At 35.5% G+C, this 26,162-nt stretch overlaps 1 protein-coding gene across 1 annotated transcript in view; it reads left to right on the top strand.

The window, feature by feature from the left end:
- Window positions 1-24,326, top strand: part of LOC150107904 (TATA element modulatory factor-like) — a 483,854-nt gene extending 459,528 nt beyond the window's left edge. The window contains exon 24 of the mRNA XM_090390537.1: window positions 23,913-24,326. Within this exon, the coding sequence (XP_090246663.1) occupies window positions 23,913-23,939 (27 nt within the window). The 3' untranslated portion in view covers window positions 23,940-24,326. The remainder of the gene's footprint in view (window positions 1-23,912) is intronic.
- The last annotated feature ends 1,836 nt before the right edge of the window (window positions 24,327-26,162 follow it).

The raw sequence follows: 26,162 nt of genomic DNA, 5'->3' as shown, positions 1-26,162 counted from the left end.
TTCGAGGTCAAAGAGTGTTAAATCTGGTTATAATGTCAGATGGGGATTTCATTTAAAGACATAACTATTCTGCCTCCAGTTGTTGACAGTGATCATTCAGTACTCACTTGAAAAGTGGCTAAGTTTATAAAAGTTTCATTCAGAAAAGGTTACATCCTGAACTACAAAGCAGGACATTATGACCACCTGAGGAGTATGCTGGGTTTTGTGCCATGGTATCAGTTATTGTGTGGGAAGGATATCGACAGTATGGGAAGTGTTTAAAAAAATACTTAAATAATGGGATATCAGAATGTCTCCCTCGAGTTTGAAGAATAAATAGAATAGAAGTGAAATAGATGTATAATCTAATTAATCAAGAGATTTGTAAGAAAAAGATGATAATTATAAGCAGCTGACCAGAAGAGTCACAAGTGTATGGAAAGCTAAGTCCAAGTATGAAAAGAAACTGGCTCTGCAAGTTGACAGCCCAAAATGAAAAAAATTACATTTTGTTTGTGTTTATAAATAATAACAATGCTTGCAACATTATATAAATGCAATACAACATGTTAAAGGTTACAGCTTATGTTTTGACATTGATTGAATAGTTAATAATTGGAATTGTTCGTTTAGCACTTTAGATTACAAAACAAATACACTGCGATCTAACGCAGTATCGGAATTAGCACATTCAACCAATTGCAGCCAGACTCACCGATATTCGTTTGCGCTTCTCATTGCACGTAACTAGTGAGTCTGACACTGTTCTTTGGGCAATGTATAGTATGCTTGCGTGCATTATTTCTGTGAGATACGAAAGGTGAACTATTTTTTGCAAATCTTATTTTATTTTGTTTAAATAACATAATTATTTATTTATTATAGATACAAGGCTGAATTATGATGAGTGTCACTGTTGAAAATATGAAAAGAATTATATTTTTTCAATTATGGTTACACGAAACAAATACACTGCGATCTAACACAGTGTGAGAATGATCGCGACAATTGCAGGTAGACTCGCCAATTTTCATTTACGCTTGACACTGCTCTTTTGGGCAGTGTATCGTATGCTTGCGCACGTTATTTCTGTGAGATACGAAACTTTTATTATTGGTGTTTGTTTGTGGTGTTTATTATAGAATGTGAGCAAGGAAGCACCTTGCTCACGTTCTATAATAATGTTACCACTGAGTTAGACAAGAGGAATGGATACACCATGATAAAGCTTTTGACAGAATACAGTATGGAATACTGTTGCATAAATTGGAGAATGTGGGATCAGATTATAAACTATTGGCATGGATAAGGATGACCGACCGACAAATATCACAAAAGTTGTATATGGGAGGGTGAATGAATATCGAGTAGGCTGCAATTGTGGGCATGTGAAATGGCTGTCATTTCAATGTTAATAAATGTAAAGTCATGCCCTTTCATGTGAGTATATATATCCAATGTCATATTATATTGGTGGGATTATACTTGAAGAAACTGATGGGGCTGGGGATCTTGGAGTTTTGGTGGGCAGGAATTTGAAGTTAAGGGATCATATGGCAAAAATTGTAGATACAGCTCTCAGAATAATGACAATGATGAAATGAACCTTGACATGTAAAGATTAAGGAAGTCATTTTGCCTCTTTGCATGACCTTCATGAGACCTCACTTGGACTGTTGCACTCAGTCTGGTCTTTTGGTTTCTTTGGTGATTCTGATACAGTGGAGAGAGTGCAAAGGAGTGTCAAAAATGAAATCAGGATTGTGGAATACAAATTATGAAGACAGACTGAGAATTTGTAGGCTGCAGACACTAGCAAACAGGAGAAAGAGAGATTATATGATTGAGATTTAGAAACTTCTGAAAGGGTTATACAGAATTTCAGTAGGTGGAATTTTTCATTTTATTGTGGGCGGTGAAAGGACTCGAGGGCATCCATGGAAGTTGAGAATGAATGCTGTCAAGAAGGGGATTAGGGCCGTATTTTTCTCTTATAGAGTAGTGCCTTATTGGAATGGATTGCCATTGGATGTTGTGTGTGCAAGTAGAATGAATCAATTCAAGAACAGGTATGGTAGCTGGTACAAATATTATTATTACATGACACCTCCAATGAGTCCAAAGATTCATTGAGGGAGGGCACCTACTCTGCAACTCTCTGTCTCAACGCTCAGTCTACCAACTACAGCAAACTGCAAATAGCATCATCTACACCAATGCCATCTACTGCCCACCACCACCACTAGTATTTTCACAGACAATCACAAACATCCATGCCCATGGCAGGATCCGAACCTGCAGCCTTTTGGCTGGAGAGCAGATATGCTTATCACTCGGCCAGCCAGGATGGCTGTATGGCCTCTCTTGATGAGTTTCTGACTCCCTGGAAGTCTCTCATAATAATAATTATAATTATAATAATTATTATTCTGTTAGATTTGAAAGGATAAAAATTAATTCTATGGCAGAAAACAAAATAATTTATTTTGAATAAATCTTATGTTCTGAAATATGAAACAGACACAGCTTTAGGAACGAAATGATTTACTGATGATAAATTTGCCATATTTTATTTTTCAAATCAGTGTTATAATAGAACAAAATAATTTATTACTTATAATAAAATATAGCAGAAATTATTTTTGTGCTATTTTCAGTTGCTTACATTGAAACTCATTAGGTTAACACGTTCGCTGCCACGCTACTTTGGCATGGTCTGTTCCCCTACGCCGAGCTGTTTTACTTCTTTAAGGTCAGTACGATAATCTCGTTACCGGAGGTAAACGACCTACGAGTATACTCGTAGTTGGCTTGTACAGAGCATATACAGTCTATGAGAATACACAGTTTTGAAGCTAGCCCCACAAGCCAAGCATTTTCACTTCTTCAAGGTCACTACAATAATCTCGTTCCCGGCGGTAAGCGTCCTACGAGTATACTCGTAGCTGGCTTGTGAAGCAGGATTACCCACTACGAGTATACTCGTAGTTGGCAGCGAACGTGTTAAATATTATAAATAACAGTGTTTTTAAACGATATTTATTAATAAATATGTGAACTGTTTCCTTTTCTTGCAAAATAGCATTATATGGATATTAAATTACCTTACTAACTTTCCAAATGTGCGATTTTTTTGTAATCATAAATTTCCTGATATGTATCCTTAAGAGATGTTCAGGCTATCATGACAGCATGCTTAAGTTTACATTATTAATAATCTCCTGTCAAGAATTTTTACTCCAAATGAGTCTTTTACTTGTTAGCAGCACTCTCCAATATTGTTGTATTGAACATTTCATTTTTTTTTTTTTTTTTTTTTTTTTGGGCACATCTGATTGAATAAATTCACCTAGATCTTGATCTTCCTCTAGGTCTTTTTTGTGCCAATTGTGGCATGATCTGTTCCAATCGTGAACTGTTCCTCTCCTTTTCTGTTTAAGTGACCATATCACCTTAGCCCTGTGACACATTCTTGAATGCAAACAATGTCAAGTTCTTTCCTAATGTTCATTTTTAATACGATTCTGTCATTGATGTCATCTGTTTGCCCCAGATTTTTTCTTAGAACTCTGATATCTGTGGTCTCTAATCTCTGATCAAATGTTTTATTTCTAATCTACTTAGAGATCCATAACTTAAAACTGGTTTGAACACTGTCCTGTATACTGCTAGTTAGTGCTTTGGCTAATTTCTCTCTTATTTCATATAAATTTATTCAGCTACCTCTTCATCATACCAGATTTGTTTATTCTGTTATCTATATCCATATTTAATTTGCCATCATTATTAAAATTTGTTTAAATAAATATTTTAGTCCGTGCAGTTAGCTGAGTGGCTATGCGCCTCGCAACCATCTGCCTGGGAAAGGAGTGTCCTGGGTTCGATTTCTGCTGCTGACATGAGGAGCTTAATGATCTTTCTGAGCCATAGCCAAGTTAGCTGGGCTTGGGCATGGACAGTAGGGTTTTTCTTTCCAGTACAGTAGGATGTTTATCTGGGGTTTTTCATCCCACAAAGTAGGCAAACTGGTCTTGAGAACTCAACACCACTATGGACATAGGATACAATGGGGCATAAGGCTGACCACCTTATCCTGTGAATGGTTTAGGTCCATTGATTAATAACCCCTTGACACCATAAGGTAAAAGAGGGGAAAAGGAAGATGAGATGAGATAAGATAAATATTTTACATGTTCTATAGGTTCTTTATTGAGAATGCAGCTGAATTTTGTTTATTTTCCTGCCTATTTTTACAGTTTTAGTCTTTGTATTGATGATTTTCGTAACAAATTTGTTTTCGATGTTATTCATTTTAGAGAATTCTGGAGAACCACTGGATATAATTAGAAGTACAATATCATCTACATAAAGCAAAGAGATGAGGTTGATATCCTCATTTCTAATATCAGGTTTAATGCCACTTTCTTTTGTAATGCTATCCATAGAGATGATGAATAAAAGTGGAGATAATATGTATCCTTGTTCTTATATCTGATTTTACATCAAACTATTTTCCTGTATTTCCTTCAATTCTAGCTGTTGATTTAGTCTACATTTTAAGTTGTATATTGCTTTATATACTATTCAGTCTACCCAATATATAACTGTAGTCTTTTGAAAACGTTTTCTCTTGGTATCTTGTCATAAGCCTTTTCCACGTTCCCATAATTTTTCTATTGCTTTTGTAAACAGAAAATCTCACCTTGACAACCTCCATATGGCCAGCCCTTCTACAGTATTCTCTTTTACAATTTTCCTCAGCCTGCTTTCAAGTCTGCTTTATAAAATTTACCTCTAACAACTAGTAGAGAAATTCCTCTGCAATTCTCACATTATAGCTGGGAACAGAGATAGCTTTACTCCAGTAATCTGGAATTCAATCTTCTGACCAGTCCCTTTGAGTTTCTTTACACATAGTTCAACTCTTTTACATTTTTCTCTGTATTCTTTTAGGGCATCTGCTGACTTATTTGCTAGGAATTTTTTGTATTCTTTTTTCTTGTCCAGGACTGTTTCTTTATCTTTTTGAGATCACCATGGTGTTCTTATTTTTCTGTCCTAGCAGAGAGTTTCATGTACCTGTTTAGCTGAATCAATCAATCAGTGTTTCCTTCAGAGTTTTCCTCTGAAACTTCAAGTTCAGTTTTCAAACTGTTTAATTTTTTCTCCAATAATGTTTGTATAAGTCTGCACAGTTAGCCTAGTGGCTATGTGCTTTACAACCATATGCCTGGAGAAGGAGTGTCCTAGGTTCAGTTCCTATCGATGACGTGAGGAGCTTAAGGATCTTTCTCAGCCATAACCAAGTTAGCCGGTCTTGGGTTTTTGTGGGGTTTTTCATCCCACAAGCAGGCAAACTGGCCCCGTGAACACACAGGTCAAAGGATATAGCGTGGCAAGGAAGGCAACAGGAAACCACACCTTGCTCTTAGTTATTTCCCTAGATGGTGGCATATATAGCTGCCCCTAAACAGCCGAAAAGCTATAACCACCACAACAATAACAATGTTTGTATAGTTGAGTCTACAGTTTACTGTAAAAGTTGTTAAACTTTAATCATTTTAAAATCTTTCTTACATACTGTTCTTTTCAATGTGATATAGCTTTTTTATGATACTTAGAACTAAACGATCGACACTTCCAACATCAAATCCTCTGTTCATTCTTTTATCCCAGCATAAGGATATCAAAATCAACCATGACATAATCTGTGAGGCTTTTCTTAATTGCTGTGTCTTCTCTCCACATGAACTTGTGCACATTTTTATATTAGAACATATTGTTAGTAATGACTAGTCTGTATATTTATTAGCCTTGTTCTTTTCTTTAAAATTTTCCAATATGCTCCTGTAATCCGGTAAGATTAATTTCCTAAGCTTTTGTCTAGATCTCCATCAAGGACAACTTTTCCCATTTTCTTTATGCAGCTCTGATGTAATGATTCTAAAAATTCCTCTACTTTTTCCTTATGAGAACCTTCCATGGAACCAGAGGCACAAATAAGTTTGTCTGTTTCCCTTGAAGTTTGCCCACATTACTCTCTTGAAACTTGATTCCAGTCCAGAAGTTTATCTTTACATAAATGATATAAGAAATAATTTAAAGGGAGATATTCAGCTGTTTGTTGCTGATTCAAAGTTGGGTAGGTAATAACTAATCATCGTGATGTAGAGAGCTTGCAGGATGATTTAAATAATCTGACATTATGGGCAAAACATAATGGATGTCAATTTAGTGTGGAAAAGTGTAAAATTATGCATTTTGGGATACAAAGATTAAAAGCTGTGTACTACATTGAGAGAACTGTGTGTTTGATGGAAAGGATGTGTGTAATGCTGATGGATTGCATCTATCATAAATGTTTTTGGTGTTAGGTGCCCAGAGAATGCTCTGTTCGCCTGAGTATAGAAGTAAAAATTCAGGAAAACTTAAGCATTTAGGGTGGAAGCAGGTGCTTTTGCGTGAAGGCAAGTAGAGAATAAGGCAAGTGAGAATGATCAAGTGGAGAATCTGGTCTCTCAAGCAAAAACAATGAATAGGGTTAGTCAATTCAGAAAGTAAAGATGGGTGGGGGCTTAAAGGGATGGTGCAGTTTCTATATACCAGGGGTGTTCAACCCGTCGATCGTGGAGCGATATTTGGTCGATCTCTTGTGTATTCCTCCTTACTTACAAATTTAATTAAAACTGAAAACATAATATTTTATTTATCATTATTTTGTATTATTTTTAATTCGCTTTAAGTGTATTGCTATTGTTTATTTATTTTTCATTAAAATTGTCAAATCAGTAATTTTCTTATAAGTTCAGGTAAATGAATTAATTTGGATCAGTGTAAGTCAAACAGTGAGCCAAGTGAATACGATTATAAGCAAAGTGTAAAAACTCAATTGTAGCTTAAATATTAAATATTCCAAAGCAGATCACATCGATTTTTTAATTAGGTTAAGTCCTATGTGAATATTGTAAAAAAATAAACTTTGTCTCGGTATAATTTGTATTAGATGTTTTTTTGTAAATAACTCTTTTGAAGCTAACCGTATATACTGCTTTAATAAGAATATGTTAGAGTGTTAAAAACAAAGGCAATGTTTTTGTCGCCGAAGCTGTACATAGCAGCATTAGAAAGATTGTTATTGAAACTTGTATGTATGAGAAAGGCTTGCAGGCTCTAAGTGTAAACATCTCCGAAGTCAGTCAGAAAGAGTTTAAACAACTTTCCGATGGCCGGCAACTTACAATCAAAAAATAGTGTAAGAGAACAAAAGGCGTGCCAAACTTGAAACTTAAGATGAAAGACTCATACCGATTCTTTGGGGGTTGCCAAACTTCATGCGAGATTTCAGAGGAGGCCTAATAAAAAGGGACTGAAGTAAGCAGAAGGGGGGTCCCGGTTCCAGAATTGCTGTCAGAGAGGAGGCCACCTGGTCCAGAGTCACCGTCAGAGAGACTGCCCGGATCCACGTTGCTTGAGAGAGGAGTTTCCCACCTCCAGAAAGGAGCTTCTCGGTTTGAGACGTCACTAGAGAGAGACTACTTCTAGGCCACAGACAAGGTTTCAAATTGCCGAAAGGAAGAGTTCGAATTGCCAGAGAAAAGTTTCCAGGCCAGGTTAATGTCAGAAATTCACCAGTGTGTTGCGTTTTCATTACAATTCGATGAATCAAACGACCTCACTGATATTGCTCAGTTAATGATATTTATTTGCATGGTATTTCAAGATTATTCAAGTAAAGAAGAACTTTTGAAAATTATACCATTATTGGGAAGAACTAGGGGAGAAGACATTATTTCGGCATTTGATGAATTTGTGAAACAACACAAACTTCCACTTTTTAAACTTGTGTCCATTACTACTGATGGTGCTCCTGCAATGATAGGTAATAAATTGGGCTTCATTTCATTATGTAAAATTGATGACAAATATCCAGATTTTTTAACCTACCACTGTATTATTCACCAACAAGTACTATTTAGTAAAAGATTAAACACAAAAGATGTTTTGGATATTACATTTAAAATTGTAAATTCTGTTCAAGGAAAAGCCCTGCAACTGTGGTAATTTAAATTACAGGCAGATGATGATAAGGACCTTCTGTTGTACAATAATGTTCGCTGGCTCATCAGAAGTCAATTTTTAGAAAGATTTCTTGTATTAATTAACAATATAAAAAATTTTCTTGATGAAAAAGGAGATATTTATCCACAATTGAGTGATAAAAGATGGTTGTTACACTTATCATTTTTAGTAGATTTCTGTACGAAATTAAGCTATTTAAATTTAGAGTTACAAGGTAGAGATAAAAATTTAATTGACGTGTTAAGTTCAATAAAAACTTTCCAACAATACCTACTTTTATTAAAGAAAAATATAAATGACTGCGAATTTAGACATCTCCCATATTTATTAAATTTTTTGAACAAAATCAAGAAATGTTTTGCTATGATTTAAAAGAATTTATTTGTGAAATAGAATTAGTTGAGGAAGAAATAAATTCAAGATTTAAAGATTTTAATAAAACTGAAATGATTGTATCTTTTATCAATAATCCATTTCAAGAAAACTTGAACATCACAGAAATTTCAAATAAAATTAGTGCTGTTTGATATAAACCAAGCTGACATAGAACTTGAGATAATAAACATTCAGAATAGTTTACATTTAAAATCAATAAACAATGAAGTCATTTGGAAGCATGCACATGAACAATTTCCAATATTAACTGATATTGCACAAAAAATTCCCAATATTAACTGATATTGCACGAAAAATTCTGGCGTGTTTCAAATCGACATGCTTGTCAGAATCCAATTTTTCAAATATGACCGTCATAAAAAATCAATTAAGAAACCAAATTACAAATGATCATTTGGATGATTGCCTGTGATTGGCCACTTCTTCATATCAACCTGACTATGAAAATATTGCGAGGTCCAAACAATGCCAAATTTCACATTAACTTTTTTTTTTTTTTTTTAAATCAACCAACATTTCCTGTAACTTGTGAGTTTGTAATTAATCTGTTGTTTTTTCTAACTTTGGTTTTCCAAAATACAGAAATAAATATTTTATTCCAATATATTTTTTTTGTTGTATTAAAATAATTAAAAGTGATAAATAAATTTTTAAATACACAAATAAAGTTTTTAGTTATTTATTTATTTTTAGTTGTTTATTTGTGCATAATCAGATATCAGATTGGGGGGGGGGGATGTGATCTATGTAAGAGAGTAGATTGCCGAATAACTTATATATAAGAGAGTAGATCTCCGAATAACTTTTTATAGAAAAGTAGCTCGCAGAGTAAAAAAGGTTGAACACCACTGCTATATACTAATGCCAGAATATCGGGAAGAAGAGGGAGGAGTTTTTGGCATTGGTTAGTGCAACCTTGCAGAAAGTTATAGGCATTAGGGAGACTTTGCTAACAGCAGATGATAGTTACAGTGATATGAGAAGAGTTTAGTATTTTCAGGAAAGATAGAGAAAATGGGGAAGGGGTACTTTAGAAGAATTGCAGCCAAAGAGAATAGGAGATAGACAGGAGGAAGGCTGTTCATTTCAGCCAGCCTAGTGTGAGATCGGGGCCCACCAAGACAAAATATACAGTTGGTTGTTGCTATAGGCCAGGGAGCTCCACATCTGATCTGGAAGACATGCATCGGCAAATTAGTACAATGAGTACAGGTCGAGTGTTTATTATGAGGTCTTCCGCTATGGAGATATAGACTGGAAGGAAGAAAGATCGCATGCAGGAAGGAAATGGAATTTATACACCTACTGAGAGATTACTTCAGGTAGCATGTGATGGAGGGGACTAGGGGAGTGAGAATATTGAACCTGGTCACATGATCAGAAGAGCTATTCATAACCAGGATAGTTGCATTGTCTCCTATTGGAGAAAGTGACCATGCAGTCTTGGCTTGGAAGATTGTAAAACATCAGGAATATTCTGTCAAGATGGGGTATATGTGGAACTACAAGGCAGTTGATTATGACAAGCTTAGGACGAAACTTAAATCTATGCCATGGCATAAAGCACTGCATGGTAAGGATGTTAGTAATGCATGGGAGATAATTAAGGGTCATCTAGAGGAAGCAATTTTAAATTGTATACCTAAGGTCAGGAAGGTTAATCAGGTAGGAGCGATGAATAAATAATATCATTCAGCATGAGCTGCAGAAGAAGAAAATACTGTGAATGGGTATGTAAGGAGAAAGGTGACCAGAAGACTTGTGAACAGTACAAGGTTCAGGCAAAAAAGATGACCAGCATGACAAAGAATGCAAAATCAGATTACGAGAAGAATCTATCCAAGCAGACCAAAGAAAATCCCAAAGAGTTTTTTCGTTGTGTGGCAAGTAAGAGATAAAATGACTGTGGAAGATTAACTTTAATGAGTGATGATTGTCACTCATTAAAGGAAGAAGATAAAATAGCAAAAGAAGCAGATAAAATAGTTGAATTACTGAGTGACAACTTTGCAAGAGTATATCATCCTAGTGAGATTACTGCTCTAACATGTGACAGACACTAATGTGGGAACAAAAGTGGATGAATTGGAGGTTCTTAGGATATTGCATAATCTCAGTGTAAATACAGCTATGAGATTAGATCGGATATCAGCTTGCGTTTTGCAAGAATGTACAACAGAACTGGCAATGCCTCTGACTAGGCTCTTTAATTTAAGTCTCAGCTCTGGTGGAGTTCCAAGGGAGTAGAAAAAGAGCAAAAGAATTCCCTTGCATAAGGAAGATTCTAAGACTGCACTAGCAAAATTTTAAACCAATCAGTATCTCAAGTTTGGTGGTGGTAAGGTAAAAGTACTGAAATAATTGGTCAAAAAGAGAATTCAAGAAGGGGGTGGATAAAAATATGATACTGTATGAGGGTCAACATAGTTTGGTGAACGGTTGGGTTATGCCTAAGTAACTTTTTATAACAGAGCAAGAGCTGAGTTGGACAAAGGAAATGACTACGCAATGATTCTGCTGGATTTCACAAAGGCATTTGACAGAATACCACATGGAATTATGCAAATTAGAACAAATTGGGATGGATATGACATTGGTTATGTGGATAAGAGGTTTGCTGCTAGACAGATATCAAAAAAGTGGTATATGGAGGGGGAGAAACAAGGCAAAAACAAGTGACTAGTGGTGGGCTACAAGGTTCGGTGCTCAGACCACCATTACTGTTTAATTTATACATAAATGATATAGGAAATATTCAGTTGTTTGCTGATGATGATGCAAAATTGGGTAGAGGAATAGTTAATTGTGACAGTGTGGAGAGCTTGCAGATTGCTTTAAATAGGCTGTCAGTGTGGACAAAAGATGATTGGTGTGAGTTTAATGTGGAGAAATATAGTAGAATTATGCATTTTGGGGTAAATTGATTACAGTCTCTGTACCAATTGGAACTGTACTCCAGGAAATAGATGAAGCTAGAGATTTAGGGGTGGTGGTAGACAGAGAGTTAAAGTTTAAAGAACATATTGCTAAAGTGGCTAAGGTAGTCCCTAAGTTTACTTGGCAATTTACAATAAAGATATTAACGAATATCTCTATTGTAAATTGAAAAAAAAAGAATAACGAAGCAATTAACGAATAGAGATAAGGAATTTACGATTCCTTATCTCTATTCGTTAATACATTGAAGAATGCATTAACGAATAGAGATAAGAATTGTATTCCTCTTTATAAGGCCTTGATACATCCACACCTGGATTTACTGTGCTCATGTCTGGTCTTCTGGGTTTCTTGGGGGATGAGGAAGCAGTGGAGCAGATTCAGAGGTGAGCAACCAAGATGGTTAGTGGTCTGTAGAATATTCCCTGTGAGGACAGATATTGAGGGGTGTGTGGATTGTAGAAATTGGTTAATAGGAGAAAAAGAGGTAATATAGAAATATTTAAGTTACTTAAAAGGTTTTATATTACTGATGTAGGGGAAATGTTTCGACACTTGGCTTGAGGAGCCAGAACAAGAGGGGTGGGGGTCATCCCTGAAAGTTGAATAAAGGTGTGATTAGTAGGGGTGTGAGGAATAGATTTTTTGCTTGGAGAGTTGTGAATGAGTGGAATCAATTGCCTGAGTCAGTTGTGAGTCTGTTAATGGATTCAAGGAGAAGTATGCTAGATTGTGTGGATAGTTTTGGTTTCTTATAATGAGTCTTTGGACTCCATGGAGTCCAAATAATAATAACAATAATAATAATAATGTATATCTTGAATCTCAGTAACTTTCAATTTTTACTTAAAATTACAATAATGCTTTTAACTTTTTTGTAGTATACCCATTTCAATAATATCCAATGCTTAACTACTGCAAAATGAATGTGGTGAAAATATCTGTAAAAGTATTCTATACAGAATGATTCAAAACCTATGCTAATTTTGAAGATTTGCAGTTGTATTCCCATGCTCTTTAAGATTTCCAATTTCATAATCCTCCTCTCTTTCTTTCTCTATCTGCTCCGAGAAGTGACTTATAAAAACTATTTTTCTAGTTGTTTGAAAGTTTCACAGAAAGTTTTTAAAGTCTGTTACTTCATTTTATCATTTTGAGAAAAGAAATAAATTATATTGCTGTGTATGTTATTATTATTCTTATTATTATGTGACACCTCCAGGGAGTCCAAAGACTCATAACTATTTTTGCCAACTTAACATTAAATAATTATAAGAATTGTATTGATAATTCATATTTCTTTAGTTGATGTTATGCACAGAGCTAATTTGTTTTAAAGGGTGGAACTGTACTCCAAGAGATTGATGAGGCCAGGGAATTGGGAGTGTTGGTGGATAGGGAGATGAAGTTTAGGGGGCACATTGCGAAAGTAGCTAAATCAGCTCATCAACTCACTTGGTTGTTGAAAAATACCTTAACGAGCAGAGACAAGCAAGTTATTGTACCTCTGTACCGAGCCTTGATAAGACCTCATCTTGACTACTGTGCCCAGATTTGGTCACCTCTGTTCCTTCTTGATGGGGAGGAGGTTGAGAGGATCCAGAGGCGAGTGACTAAGATGATAGCAGGTCTATGGAATGAACCATATGAGAACAGGTTGAAGATTTGTGAGTTGCAGAAACTGGTTGATAGGCGGAAAAGGGGAGATATGATTGAGACATTCAAATTGCTAAAAGGATTCTATAAGATTAATTCAGAGGATATATTTGAGATCAGGACTGGTGGTGGGAGAACTAGGGGACACCTATGGAAGCTTGGCAATAGTGTGGTTAGCAGTGGTGTTAGAGCTGGGTTCTTTACTTTTAGAGTGGTAAATGAGTGGAATAAGCTGCCAGAGTCTGTTGTGGGTGCTATGACAGTGAGCGAGTTCAAGGCAAGGTATGATAGATACTGTGAGAATGTCATATAGTTGTGTGGACATGATGTTTAGGGCCTCCCTCGATGAGTCTGTGGACTTCCTGGAGTAGCCCGAAAATAATAATAATAATAATAATAATAACTGCATGTTTCAGTTTGTAATGCACATCATGAATGGAAGAAATGAATGGTAGCTCCAAGTATTGCAGATGACTTTATACATTATTAAATGTTGTGGTGCCAGCCTGTTTGGCCAAGTGGTTAGTGTATCTGCTGTCCAGCCAAAAGGCTGCAGGTTCAAATCCTTTTATGGATATTATTATTATTATTACCATCCCAAGACCTCATGGAGTCAAAGACTCATCTGGGAGGTTCTTTTATCACACACACAGCTCATCATATGTTTTGTAAAGAGTTTGAATGTTTTAAATACATTCAAACTCTTTACAGACACCACATTTTCAAGCAAGGCATTCCAATCATTCACAACTCTGCATGAAAAAACAAACCTGCCTCTCACACCCTCTTTATACAGTTTCCAGGGATGACCTCTGGTTCTCCCCTGATCTCCCACTATTCTCTGTAAAACTTCTCCAGCATTGATCCTATAACAACCCCTTACCAACTTGTAGGTTTCTATCATATCTCCCCTCTTCCTCCTGTCCACCAGACTCTGCAAATTACATCTTCTCAATCTTTCCTCATACTCGACATTCCAGAGGTCAGAAAGTTCCTTAGTCAGTCTCCTTTGGACCCTTTCCAACATCTCTTCATCCTTCTTAAAACACTTAAGGAATAGAACAACGTAGTTAAGGATATAAATTAAATTAAACTTTAATAAATATTTTCCGATATTTCGGCAATGTCACATTGTCATCTTCTAAAGGAACTTACAAAAAAGCACGTGCACGTAGGCACTACAAACACAGTAACTCCCCAGTTGTGGTGCACTACAACTGGGGAGTTACTGTGTTTGTAGTGCCTACGTGCACATGCTTTTTTTGTAAGTTCCTTTAGAAGATGGTAATGTGACATTGCCGAAATATCGGAAAATATTTATTAAAGTTTAATTTAATGTATATCCTTAACTACATTGTTCTGTTCCTTAAGTGTTTTAATAATGCATAACCAGCATATAAGCCTGTCTACGAGTATCTTCATCCTTCTGAAAACCCGGTGACCAAATCTGGGCACAATAGTCCATGCGTGGCCTAATCAAAGCCTTATACAACGGAACAAGAATCTCCCTACTTCTACATGTCAGTGTCCTCCGCATCATTCCCAGAAGCCTTTGTGTTGTCTTCACAATTTTGGCGATGTGTCCCCTAAGTTTTAGATCCTTATCCACTATCACCACCAGATCTCTTATTTCCTCTACCTCCAACAATATATTCTCACCAAGCATAAATTCTGCATCCCATCTTTGTTTTCCAAATTTTAAAACCTTACATTTTGCAACATTGAACTCACATCCCCAAATTGTGATTGTTTTCACATACATTCATTCATTCATTCATACAAGTATTTAAACACTATCCCAAGATGGAATGGGTCATCATGGGAGAAGTAGACCCAATTCTCCCCCAATGGAGAGGCCTTTATCTAACAGTGGGGAATATATAGACTGGGGTGGGGGAGGGAATGATTGGTTTGCTTTGTAAATCAGAACTATACATTGCAGAGTAAAGGAACAATAAGCATTCCAAGAAATGATTTCTAACTAGAATTATAAATAAACAAGACAGTGTAGAAGAACAGCAATTTTTTTAAAAAATAAATACCTTTGCAAGTATTCTATAAAATAGTTGCTTCCTAAAAATGTAATTATCTTCAATAAAGTATTTCCATACACAGTAAAAAAATGCATTGTTTTCTAGCAAAAAAAATTCTCGCATAAGATTTACATTAAATAATTGATTGCAACTATTTTATGTACACATCGATGGCATTTTTCCTTTTAAGATAAAACAAAAAAAATTTTAAAAGATATATTTCGGTGATTACACCACATTTTTTATTATTCAGTTATACAAAATACTGAAATAATAGTTCCCGACAAGTTTCGTAAATTGTAGGATTTACATCTTCAGGGGATAAATAGTATAACTTAAAGTTTAAACAAGAGAATTAATAAATACAAATCATAACCGTCTGACTATTCATAAAACTCAAATAACAGCATGCAGATATAAAACGTTATTGACATTGAACAGTACTGGATGATGTCACGTATTCTTGTTCTCGTTCATACAGTCCGAGCTCAGATTGAGGTAGATTTTTTATTAGAGCTGACCACACTTGATTGAGAATTAAACCTTGATTTTTATTGCATTGGATTGGGTTTTTTAGCATATTAGCAGCTTCTTTAAATTTTCTTATATAACTGTTGTTTTCTATGTATGACATTGTCGTTTTTTGCCAGAGTGTCTGTCCTACATAGCAAATCCTGCAAGAGCAATGGATTTTGTAGACTCCTGGTTTTTTAAGAGGATGATGAGGTGGTTTTGGTGGATGTAGGAATCTTGAGATTTTTTCCATAGGAAGGAAGGCTACTTTTATGTTGTGTTTGTTCATTAATTTGGCTAGCTTATCTGTAACGTTTTTGATATAAGCAAGCGAGATTGCATTTTTATAATCCTGTTTTATTGTGTTGTTAGCTGGAGGCATTTTAAGGATTCTCTTGATGGTTTTTGTTTCATATCCATTCTGTTGGAGGATTTGTGTTAAGTATTTTAGTTCTTCATTACATCTTTTTTGTGTGCTGGAGATATTGTATGCTCTGTCTCAAAGAGTTTTAATTAAGCTTATTTTTTGTGAAGGATGGTGGTGGTGTGAGGTTGCATTTAGAAATCTTCCAGTGTTTGTCGGCTTCCTATATACTGAGAAGGAAAGTTTACTTTCTTCATTAACTTCTAATAGAATATCCAGAAAAGGAAGTTTTTTATTTTCTTCTTGTTCTAAAGTGAATTTTATGGTGTTGTGCAAATTGTTGAGATAATCTTTGAAATTGATAAGTTCATCTATTGTTCCATTGAATATGATGAAAATATCGTCCACATAGCGTAGCCATATTTTTGGTTTTTTATGGTAATTCTTAAGAGCATTGTTTTCAAATTTTTCTATAAATAGGTTTGCTAATACTGGTGATAATGATGAACCCATGGCCAGTCCTTCTTTTTGTTCCCAGATTCTGTCTTTATAGGTGAAAAAAGTATTGTTTATACAATGTTTAAAAAGATTCAAGATGTCCGGAGGGAAGAGGTCTTCTAGGAGATTCAAAATTTCTTGTCTCGGGACGTTTGTAAATGAGCTGATAATGTCTAGACTTTGTTAAGATGTCTGTTGGATGACCAATATGTATATCTTTCACTTTTTCTATGAAATATTTACAATTTTTTATGAAGGAAAATGTTTTTCCTATATGTTGTGAGATCATGTTGGTGAGGTATTTCGCCAAGTTGGAAGTTGGTGAATCTCTTCCATCTTTAAGACCTATTGGTCTTAAAGATATATCTGTCTTATGGATCTTTGGAACACCATATATTCTAGGTATCAAAGGATGTTTTGATTGTAAGTATTTTTTAAAAAAATGCTTATTTTTAAAAAAAATAAAAAAAGTGCCGTCCAGAGAGGCACTTTTTTTTTTATTAGATCATTTGTTTTTTTTTGTGTGTATGCCAAGTCAGGTCCCTATGGGTTTGTAGGTGTTTGTATCTTCCAGGAGACTTTTCATTTTGTTATCATATTCTGTAGCATTTAAAACGACAGTTGCATTGCCTTTATCTGCTTTTATTATGACAATATTTTTGTCATCCTTTAACTTTTTAAGGCAAACGTATTTATTGTAAGGTAGATTTCTACAAGGTAATCTGCTTTTTAATAGTAAAGCTGTACTTTCTATACGGATAAGATCTGCCATGTTGTCCAGTAGATTTCTAGTTCCTTTTTCTATTTGTGCTATGATATAAATTTTTGGTAGGAAACGTGGGGTTAAGGCGAAGTTAAAACCCTTAAGTAAAAGGTTATTCTCTTCTTTTGTTAGGACTCTTGAAGAAAGATTAATAACTACTTTTGAATGATCTTGTTGTTTTTTATGTATAACGGTTATGATTTGTATTTATTAATTCTCTTGTTTAAACTTTAAGTTATACTATTTACCCCCTGAAGATGCAAATCCTACGATTTATGAAACTTGTTGGGAACTATTATTTCAGTATTTTGTATAACTGAATAATAAAAAATGTGATGTAATCACTGAAATATATCTTTTGAACCAATTAGCCACAGAAGTCTACGCCTGCAAAAAAAGATTTTGTTAGATGATTCTCTTATTTATTATATATATACCTCCTGGAGTCAAGCTTCATTGAGGACATTTTGTTCTTCCCTTAACAACAAACTATAGTTATATGATAAAAGGACCAGCGTATATTGTATATTTAGTCTATATATCTGTTTAAAATTACAGCTACACTGCATATACTGTAAGAAATTCGCATTACATGATGATTAGGAGTTCTGGCTCTGAGATGCAGCTTCAAATGTGAGTTCATCTGGTTAACTGTTCTCCCGAGTGTGAAGGATTATCAGACCTCTTAATGAGATAATTATAGGCTTGCACTGTCATATGCTTCATATCCAGATTTTGATGGACAAGAATTTGTTATGACTTGTCTTATAAAAAAAAGTATCAGTTTTGTAGGTTACCACCTGAGAAGCAAGATGAATAAGAGGAACTTTATAATGGATACTATTAAGGGAATGAATAACTATCAGTTGCAGAGCTATTTTTATATTTTTCCAGGAATCTTATCTCAGAAGATGTAGATTTAAATGAACAATGCTGTATGCTTTAGTATTCTTTTAGTGAATGAATAGTCAATAACCGGAATAAACTTTCAGGACATTTTGTAGAAATAGTACCTTTCAGGAGATACTTATGATAACTTGAACAATATGGGTCATATTGTTCAAGTTATCTTAAGTATGGGTCATACACACTACAGAGAAGAGTATACTACAGAAAAGGAGAGGATAGCATTATTAGTAATGGTGCTAATGTTTTGGTTCTTCAAGAGATTTGAATGAGCTGGAAAGATGAGATAATCAATGGGAATGTCAGTTTAATGCAATAAAATGTAAATATTTGAAATTTGGGATCCACAGATGGAATGCCTCATAGTCACTTGGTGGAATTATACTAAAAAAATTGGAGGAAGCAAGGAATCTTGGGGTGATTTGGGATACAGATTTGAAGTTCTGAGGGCATATTGAGGCAATGTTCAGAACATTGACCACAAGAAATATAAGTGTACTGGTCCCATTGTATAAAGCTTTGGTATGACCACATCTGGATTTCTGTGCTCAGATTGCCCCAGTCCTGAAAATACTTGAGACACAAACTTTGTTTGCTTACACTTGGATGAAGGATTAAACCAAGTATATAATTTCTTGGTATCTTTAATTTATAATATAACCAAGTGGAAAAACTTCCAACAACTATCTTAAATGGACAGTTCATTAAAGTATTCCACTTTTCTGATTGTAGCATAATGCAGAAGTTTGGAGTAGTGGGAAGGAATGGGGAGGAACCCCTTATGTGAGCAGGAGGTATGTGAGGAATTGAGTAAACTCAATTTAAATAAGGCTATGGGTATTAATGGTATATCACCACATATCTTGAGGAAGTGTTCCAGAAGTTAACAACATCTTTAACTTACCTTTTTAGCATGAGGCTTAGACTGGGCCAAGTTCCAAAGCGGTGGAAAAAGAGGACAAAATTGTTCCGTTTCATAAAGAGGATAATAAGACAAAGACTTCAAATTATAGGTCTCTCCTTGTCTGGAGTTGTGGTCAAGGTATTAGAGAAGCTAGTGAGGACCAATATTCAGAACTTGTTGAAAGTTTATTTTTTGCTTGGTTAGACTTGGTTTAATAAAAAGGTGGCAGCTTGGTTTAATAAAAAGGTGGCACAACTTTTGGCAACTCCCATAGGTAAAGATGACCTCGCTATTGCTTCTGCCTGGTATCTCCACGTCTGGGCCTGGCTCTCACTGAAGAGATCTCGATAAAGGTCGAAACTAGTCTGGGTAGTGGCCCTTCCCTTAATGCATAACATTATACATCCACAAGGAGGTGTGTTTTGCATTATGGGAGATACTGAGATAGGAGTGATGTCAGCTTGGTACACCTTTGCAACGAGTTGCCTGGTGTTGTATTACCTTACCGCAGTCCTGAAAATACTTTCAGGCGCAAACTTTGTTTGCTCACACTTGGATAAAGGATTAAACTAAATTTATTATATTCAGAACTTGGTTGATATCAACAGAATTCTCTTTTATAGACAGTATGGGTTTGCTAAAGGAAGATTTTGTTTTTAGCAGTTTATTTACTCATTATAACAAGGTGACAAATACATTAGACAAAGAGATGCATATACAGTAGTATAATTAGGTTTTGCAAAGCCCATATGAAAATGAATTGTAATTAAATGGGAACAGATTATGTTGGATGTTATGTTAGTGTGCTGGATTGAAGTTTAGCTATCTGATAATTATCAGCAAGTTGTGTATGGGGAAGCAATATCCCAGAAGAGGAAAATCACTATCGGTGTGCACCATGAGTCTGTTTTGGCAACATTGCTGATTAATTTGTATATACAGGTAGTCCTTGACTTATGATGACTCGACTTACGACGGTCAAAAATTATTATTAAAAATTCTCTAATTTCACTTTGCTGCTAGCATTTACATACATATATCACATTACTTTTGTATATGCATTGCAACGTCGCCATTAGTCAACAAGCAAAGCCTATCACCAGTACGCAATAGCCGTTGCTGTGATTCACCCACTTCTCACTTATCACAGTCTTTAGCAGGTTAGCTGCTAATCGGCAATCGAAGTATTCATTTCTCTCATTGCAATTTTTGTATCTTGTCGTAACCCTATCATGTCTAGTAAGAGAAGTAATGCCTGATGAAAATTCCAACATAAAGAGAGAAGGCGAGGAAAGCTTTAAATTTAGATGTTAAAATGAAGGTGATTGAAGCATACGACAAAGGAAAGAAAGTCGGTGAAATAGCACGAGATGAAAACTATCTCATTCAACTGTTTCAATAAATTATAAAAGATAAATCAAGAATAAGGAGGCAGCTAAAGGAGCAGTTAATATAAAATGTACAATTTTAACGAAAAAAAGAGATGGGCCAATTCATGACATTGAGAAGCTTTTAATGATATGGATAGATGATCAAATCAACAAAAATATTCCTCTCAGTTTGTTTACAATTCAAACAAAAGCAAACAGCCTATTTGTCAATTTAAGGAAACAACAAGAAGATAAATACGGTGAGCATATGTTTAATGCTAATAAAGGTTGGTTTTAACTTACGTAACATATGAATAATGGGAGAAGCTGCTAGTTCCGATTTTGAAACTGCCAAAATTTTCAAGAAAAATCTGGAAAAAAAAATTCTGAAATAAACACATCAAAAATGGTGATTTTTGATATGTGTTTATGTATTTTTTTTCTTAAATTTTTCTTTCTTAATTTTGTTTTTATGTATTTATATGTATATGTGCTAATAAATAATTTATAAATGTTTATGTAAGTTTATACATTTTTAACTTTTTTAAGTTAAATAGAAACCTAATGTATGAAAATATTATAAGAAATCAAACAAATCAAGAATTAACAAAAGTCCTCGACTTATGTCAAAATCGACTTACGACGGAAATGTTGGAATGTAACCTCGTCGTAATTCGAGGACTACCTGTAATTACATTGAAAGGGACTTAACTGGTGATATACAGTTGCTTTCAGGTGATGCTATGTTTGGCAGAGTTATGAAATAGAGCACATGTTGTAATCTTGCAAGAGGACTTGAATAGACTTTCTGAGCAGGCAAATGTGTGAGGATGTCAGGTCAATGTAGCAAAGTGTGTTAGGTTTTAATATTTGGGAAGCAAACATTGGATATAGAGTATAGTAATGGTGGGGATATCTTAGAGGTGGTGGGGAAGATGACAGATTCAGGAATGATCGTGAATAGGGACTTGAAATTTCTGGGACATTTTGCTCAAACAACACAGCAGATTATGGTAATGATCCAAAGAACACTGACATGTAGAATTAAGGATGTTATGATTCCATTGCACAAGGCTTTGATCAGATCACATATGAATTACTGTGCACAGATTGGTCACCTATTTTTGAAAAGAATGATGAGTTGTGGGAGAGGGTTCAGAGAGAGAGCCAGTTGACTCTAAGTCTGTTTCTGGTTTCTGGAATGTGGAGTATGAGGGTAGATCGAGAGAATGCAAATTGCAGAGCCTAGTGAACAAGAGTAGGTTGGGGGGGGAGCATGATCAAGACATATGCTGGTAAGGGGTAATTACTTAGAATGGCTGGAGACAAGAGGGGGAAAAAAGTGGTCATCCCTGCAAGCTGTATAACATGGGTTTGAACAATGGAGTAAAAAGTAGATTTTTTTGCATGAGAATGACGGGTGATTGGAATGCATTGCCTGAAAGTTTAGTGAATGCATTTAAGTCAAGGTATGTTGAATGTGCATGTGAGAGTAGGACTACCACAATGAGTCTCTTGACTTCATGGAGGTCTGATGATGATGATGATGATAATAATATTAATGCTGTTAATTTTCAGTTATAACATTATGAACTTAAAAAAAAAAAAAGAGAGAGAGAGAAGGAAAGAAAAATAGTTGACATGCAAATTTGGTTCTACTAAATGAAAATATGCTCTCTCTCATCTCACCCTCTGTCTCTCATCATACTGTATTATTATTATTATTATTATTATTACGAGCAACTCCAAGGAGTCCTTAGACTCATTGAGGGAGGCCCTAAACATCATGTCAAGAACAACTATTAACATTCACACAGTATCTATCATACTTTGCCTTGAACTCATTCACAGTTATGGCACCCACAACAGACTCTGGCAGCTTATTCCACTCATTCACCACTAGATAGGTTTTTTACTTGGAGAGTTAAAAACCTATCTAGGGTTTTTACTCTCCAAGTAAAAAACCTAGTTCTAACACCCTTGCTAACCACACTCTTGCCCAGTTTCCATGGATGGCAACTGTCCATGGAACTGTCCTCCACCACCAGTCCTGTTCTGAAAAATATCCTCTGAATTAATCTTATAGAAACCCTTCAGTAATTTGAATGTCTCAATCATATCTCCCCTCCTCCGCCTATCAACCAATTTTTGCAACCCACAAACCCTCAACCTGTTCTCATAAGGTTCATTCCACAGACCTGCTATCATCTTGGTCACTCGCCTCTGGATCCTCTCCACCTCCTCCCAATCAAGAAGAAACCTAGGTGACCAAATCTGAGCACAGTAGTCGAGATGGGGTCTTATCAAGGCTCGATACAGAGGAACAATAACCTGCTTGTCAACGTATTCTTCAGCAACCAACTGATTTGATGAGCTGATTTGGCCACTTTTGCAATGTGTTCCCTAAATTTCAATTCCTTATCCACCAACACTCCTAAATTTCGTGCCTCATCAATTTCCTGGAGCACGGTTCCACCAATGCAGTAAACTGCCGCCAATCTTTTCACCCAAAAATGCATAACCTTACATTTTGCCACATTAAATTGACATCCATTCTCCTTAGCCCAGACCTCCAATCTATCCAAATCATCCTGCAAAATTTTGACGTCATCTGCATTCACTATTGCACTACCCAACATCCGCAAACAAATGAACTGTTCCTCTCAGATCCTTTCCTATATCATTTATGAACAAATTAAACAGCAGTGGTCCAAGAACAGATCCTTGTGGCACACCACTAGTCACAGGCCGTCTTGTGGACTCTACTCCTGAGTAAACCACTCTGATATCTCTCTATCAACCACCCTCCTATCCATCTCACCAACCCTATGTCCATCCCCATATGCTGCAATTTACTGATTAGAATTCCATGTGGTATCCTGTCAAAGGCCTTAGCAAGGTCCAGTAGAATCACTGTAAACCCATTACCCTTATCCAGTTCAACTGTCACTGTGTTATAATATGTGAGCAAGTTACTGAGGCATGACCTACCCTTCACAAAACCATGCTGTCCCCGATAGTGTATCCCATTTTCTTCTATCCAATCTCATATTTTCCTCTTGACTATTTTCTCTAAGACCTTGATAATGATTCCTGTTTTGCTGATTGGCCGGTAATTTTCAACAGCAGCCTTGGAACCACCTTTGTGCAGGAATCACCCCTTTTCCGCCTATCAACCAATTTCTGCAACCCACAAATCTTCAACCTGTTCTCATAAGGTTCATTCCATAGACCTGCTATCATTTTGGTCATTTGCCTCTGGATCCTCTCCACCTTCTCCCCTGGTGCCCAGATCTGGACACAGTGTTATAATGGGCACTGTGTTATAATCATTGTATAACTCTGTGATTAATCTAAAAATTCATTATTTTATGTGTTTGTTATTAAATTATAAAACATGAACAGTTTGAAAACTTGTATAAACTTTGAAACAAGTATTTTCAATGTTTAAATTCATCCTCCCACTTTTTATTATTATTTATTATTATTATTATTTTCATTTTTTGTTTAGATAGAGGAACTTTTGAAGAAAGTGTGATTTACTTGTGGGTCCACATAATGCAGTTATGGAAAAACCACTCACAGATCATTTTGTAATTGTCTTAAAATGGGAAATGAAAGACAGGACCACTCCTTTTCTGTTTTCATACTGTGATATTGTTTTTATTTTTGTTAATCATTTCTTCTATGGTCCACTTTTCATATTCAGATATTTCAAAATGCTTGATGTACTTTACAGGCAATTTTTACACCTTAAGGAATGCATGATATGATATGATATGCGATAATAGACATTTTCAAAAATCATCATTGATCTTGCGAAATTCAGTATTCTTTGGTAAGCTGATGTTAGAGAAAAATTAAGAATTTTGGGTTTGTATATGTTGTATTTGTACATTGTAATGTAATAAAAGCTTTTGACTTATTTTGTTATTGCCTGAACAATTTTGTAGTATTATTTACTGATTTCAAAATCTAACTTTAATTACGATTCCGTTATATATATATAAATATATATATGCAGGAAATAATTTGAATAAAAGTAGTTTTGTAAACAGAATTTGAATATTAACATCACATAGATGTATACATTATATAAAATATTGGAAACAATATTCACAAATTAACATTAAGCTTGCTAGAAGCTGTTGTTGTAAATATAATATTGTACATTTTGCTAGAGGTCTTTTTTTTTATGAGAAGAAACCTGTAAGCATGTAAAATAATTCTTAAAATTGTTGAGAGGTAAAGAGCGAAAAGTTGTTATTTTAAAAATTTAGTAAATAATGCTTGTGATGTAATTTTATATATTTCCCAAGTTATTGTATAATAAAAGATGTCTTTGAATTGCATTGTACAGTTTTTTTCCTCACATTCTTCTTCTTCTTATTATTATTATTCAGGCCTCCTTGGAGTCAAAAGACTCATCATGGGAGGCACTTCCTAGGAAACACAAAGTCTATGAAGACTCATCGTGGGTGGTCCCTCCTAGGAAACACAAAGTCTATCATACCGCTCCTTAAACTCATTGACCATTCTTGTTCTCACACTCTATCAGGCAATGCATTCCACAGTTCAACCACCCTCCATCCAAAGAAACCACTCCTCACCTTCTTGCTCACAGCTTCCTTTCGTAACTTCCAGGGATGGTCCCTCGTCATCACTCCTTCCCGCTATTCAACCAAGTGAAAGAACTCCCCAGTGTCAACCCTGTAACCACCTCTCAGCAGTTTAAAAGTCTCAATCATATCACCTCTCCTTCTTCTATTCACCAAACTCTGCAGTCCACATTCCCTCAGCTGATCCTCATAACTAACATTGTACAGTCCTGAAACTATCTTTGTTATCCACCTTTGTACCCTTTCCACAGTTAATTTATCCCCTTCAAATCCTGGGGACCAAATCTGAGAACAATAGTCTAAGTGTGATCTGATCAGGGTGTTATACAATGGAATGAAAACTCTTTTATTTCTACAGGACAGCATCCTTCTTATTATTGCATCAATCCTCTGTGTTACCTTCACCACCTTTGCAATATGTCCCCAGAATTTCAGGTTTCTATCAATCATCAACCCCAGATCTCTTGTCTCTCCTACTTCCTCCAGTATAACTCGTCCCATAGAGTATGCAGCATCCCATCGATGTTTCCCAAACCTCAAGACCTTTGCATTAAACTGTAACCCCCATTCATTTGCCCATCTTTCTATCTCATTCAAATCCTCTTGCAGGGCTACCACATCTGCACTATTACTAATAACCCTTCCCAGCCTCACATCATCCACAAACAACTGAATATCCCCCTGCAATCCACTGATAATGTCATTGATATAAAGGTTAAACAATATAGGTCCCAGTACTGAGCCCTGTAGGACCCCACTTGTAACCTTCTGCCTCCTTGAAATTAACCCACCATACACAACTCTCTGATACCTATCGGACAGCCCAATCCTGAATTCAGTTGACCAATATGACATCCAAATCCATGTGCCACAACTTAAATATCAACTTATCATGTGGCACCCTGTCAAATGCCTTTGCCAAATCCAAGAAAATGGCAGTATATGCCTTTCCCTCATCGACTGTTCTTGTAACTTCATTATAAAAGGCTAGCATATTACTAAAACAAGAGTGCCTCTTAACAAATCCATGTTGACTCTCATAGATAACATTACCCTCATCTGCCCAATGCTGTATACGGTCCCTCACTAATATCTCCAAGATCTTAACAACTACTGATGACACACAGACTGGCCTATAATTA

This window comes from Typopeltis vanoorti, chromosome 3 (assembly GCF_054136105.1).
Source record: "Typopeltis vanoorti isolate ZY-2024b chromosome 3, IOZ_Tvanoo_1.0, whole genome shotgun sequence".
NCBI classification, from domain to species: Eukaryota; Metazoa; Arthropoda; class Arachnida; order Uropygi; family Thelyphonidae; genus Typopeltis; species Typopeltis vanoorti.
The sequence above is the reverse complement of the archived record's forward strand: the minus strand, read 5'-3'. Positions and strand labels throughout refer to the sequence as shown.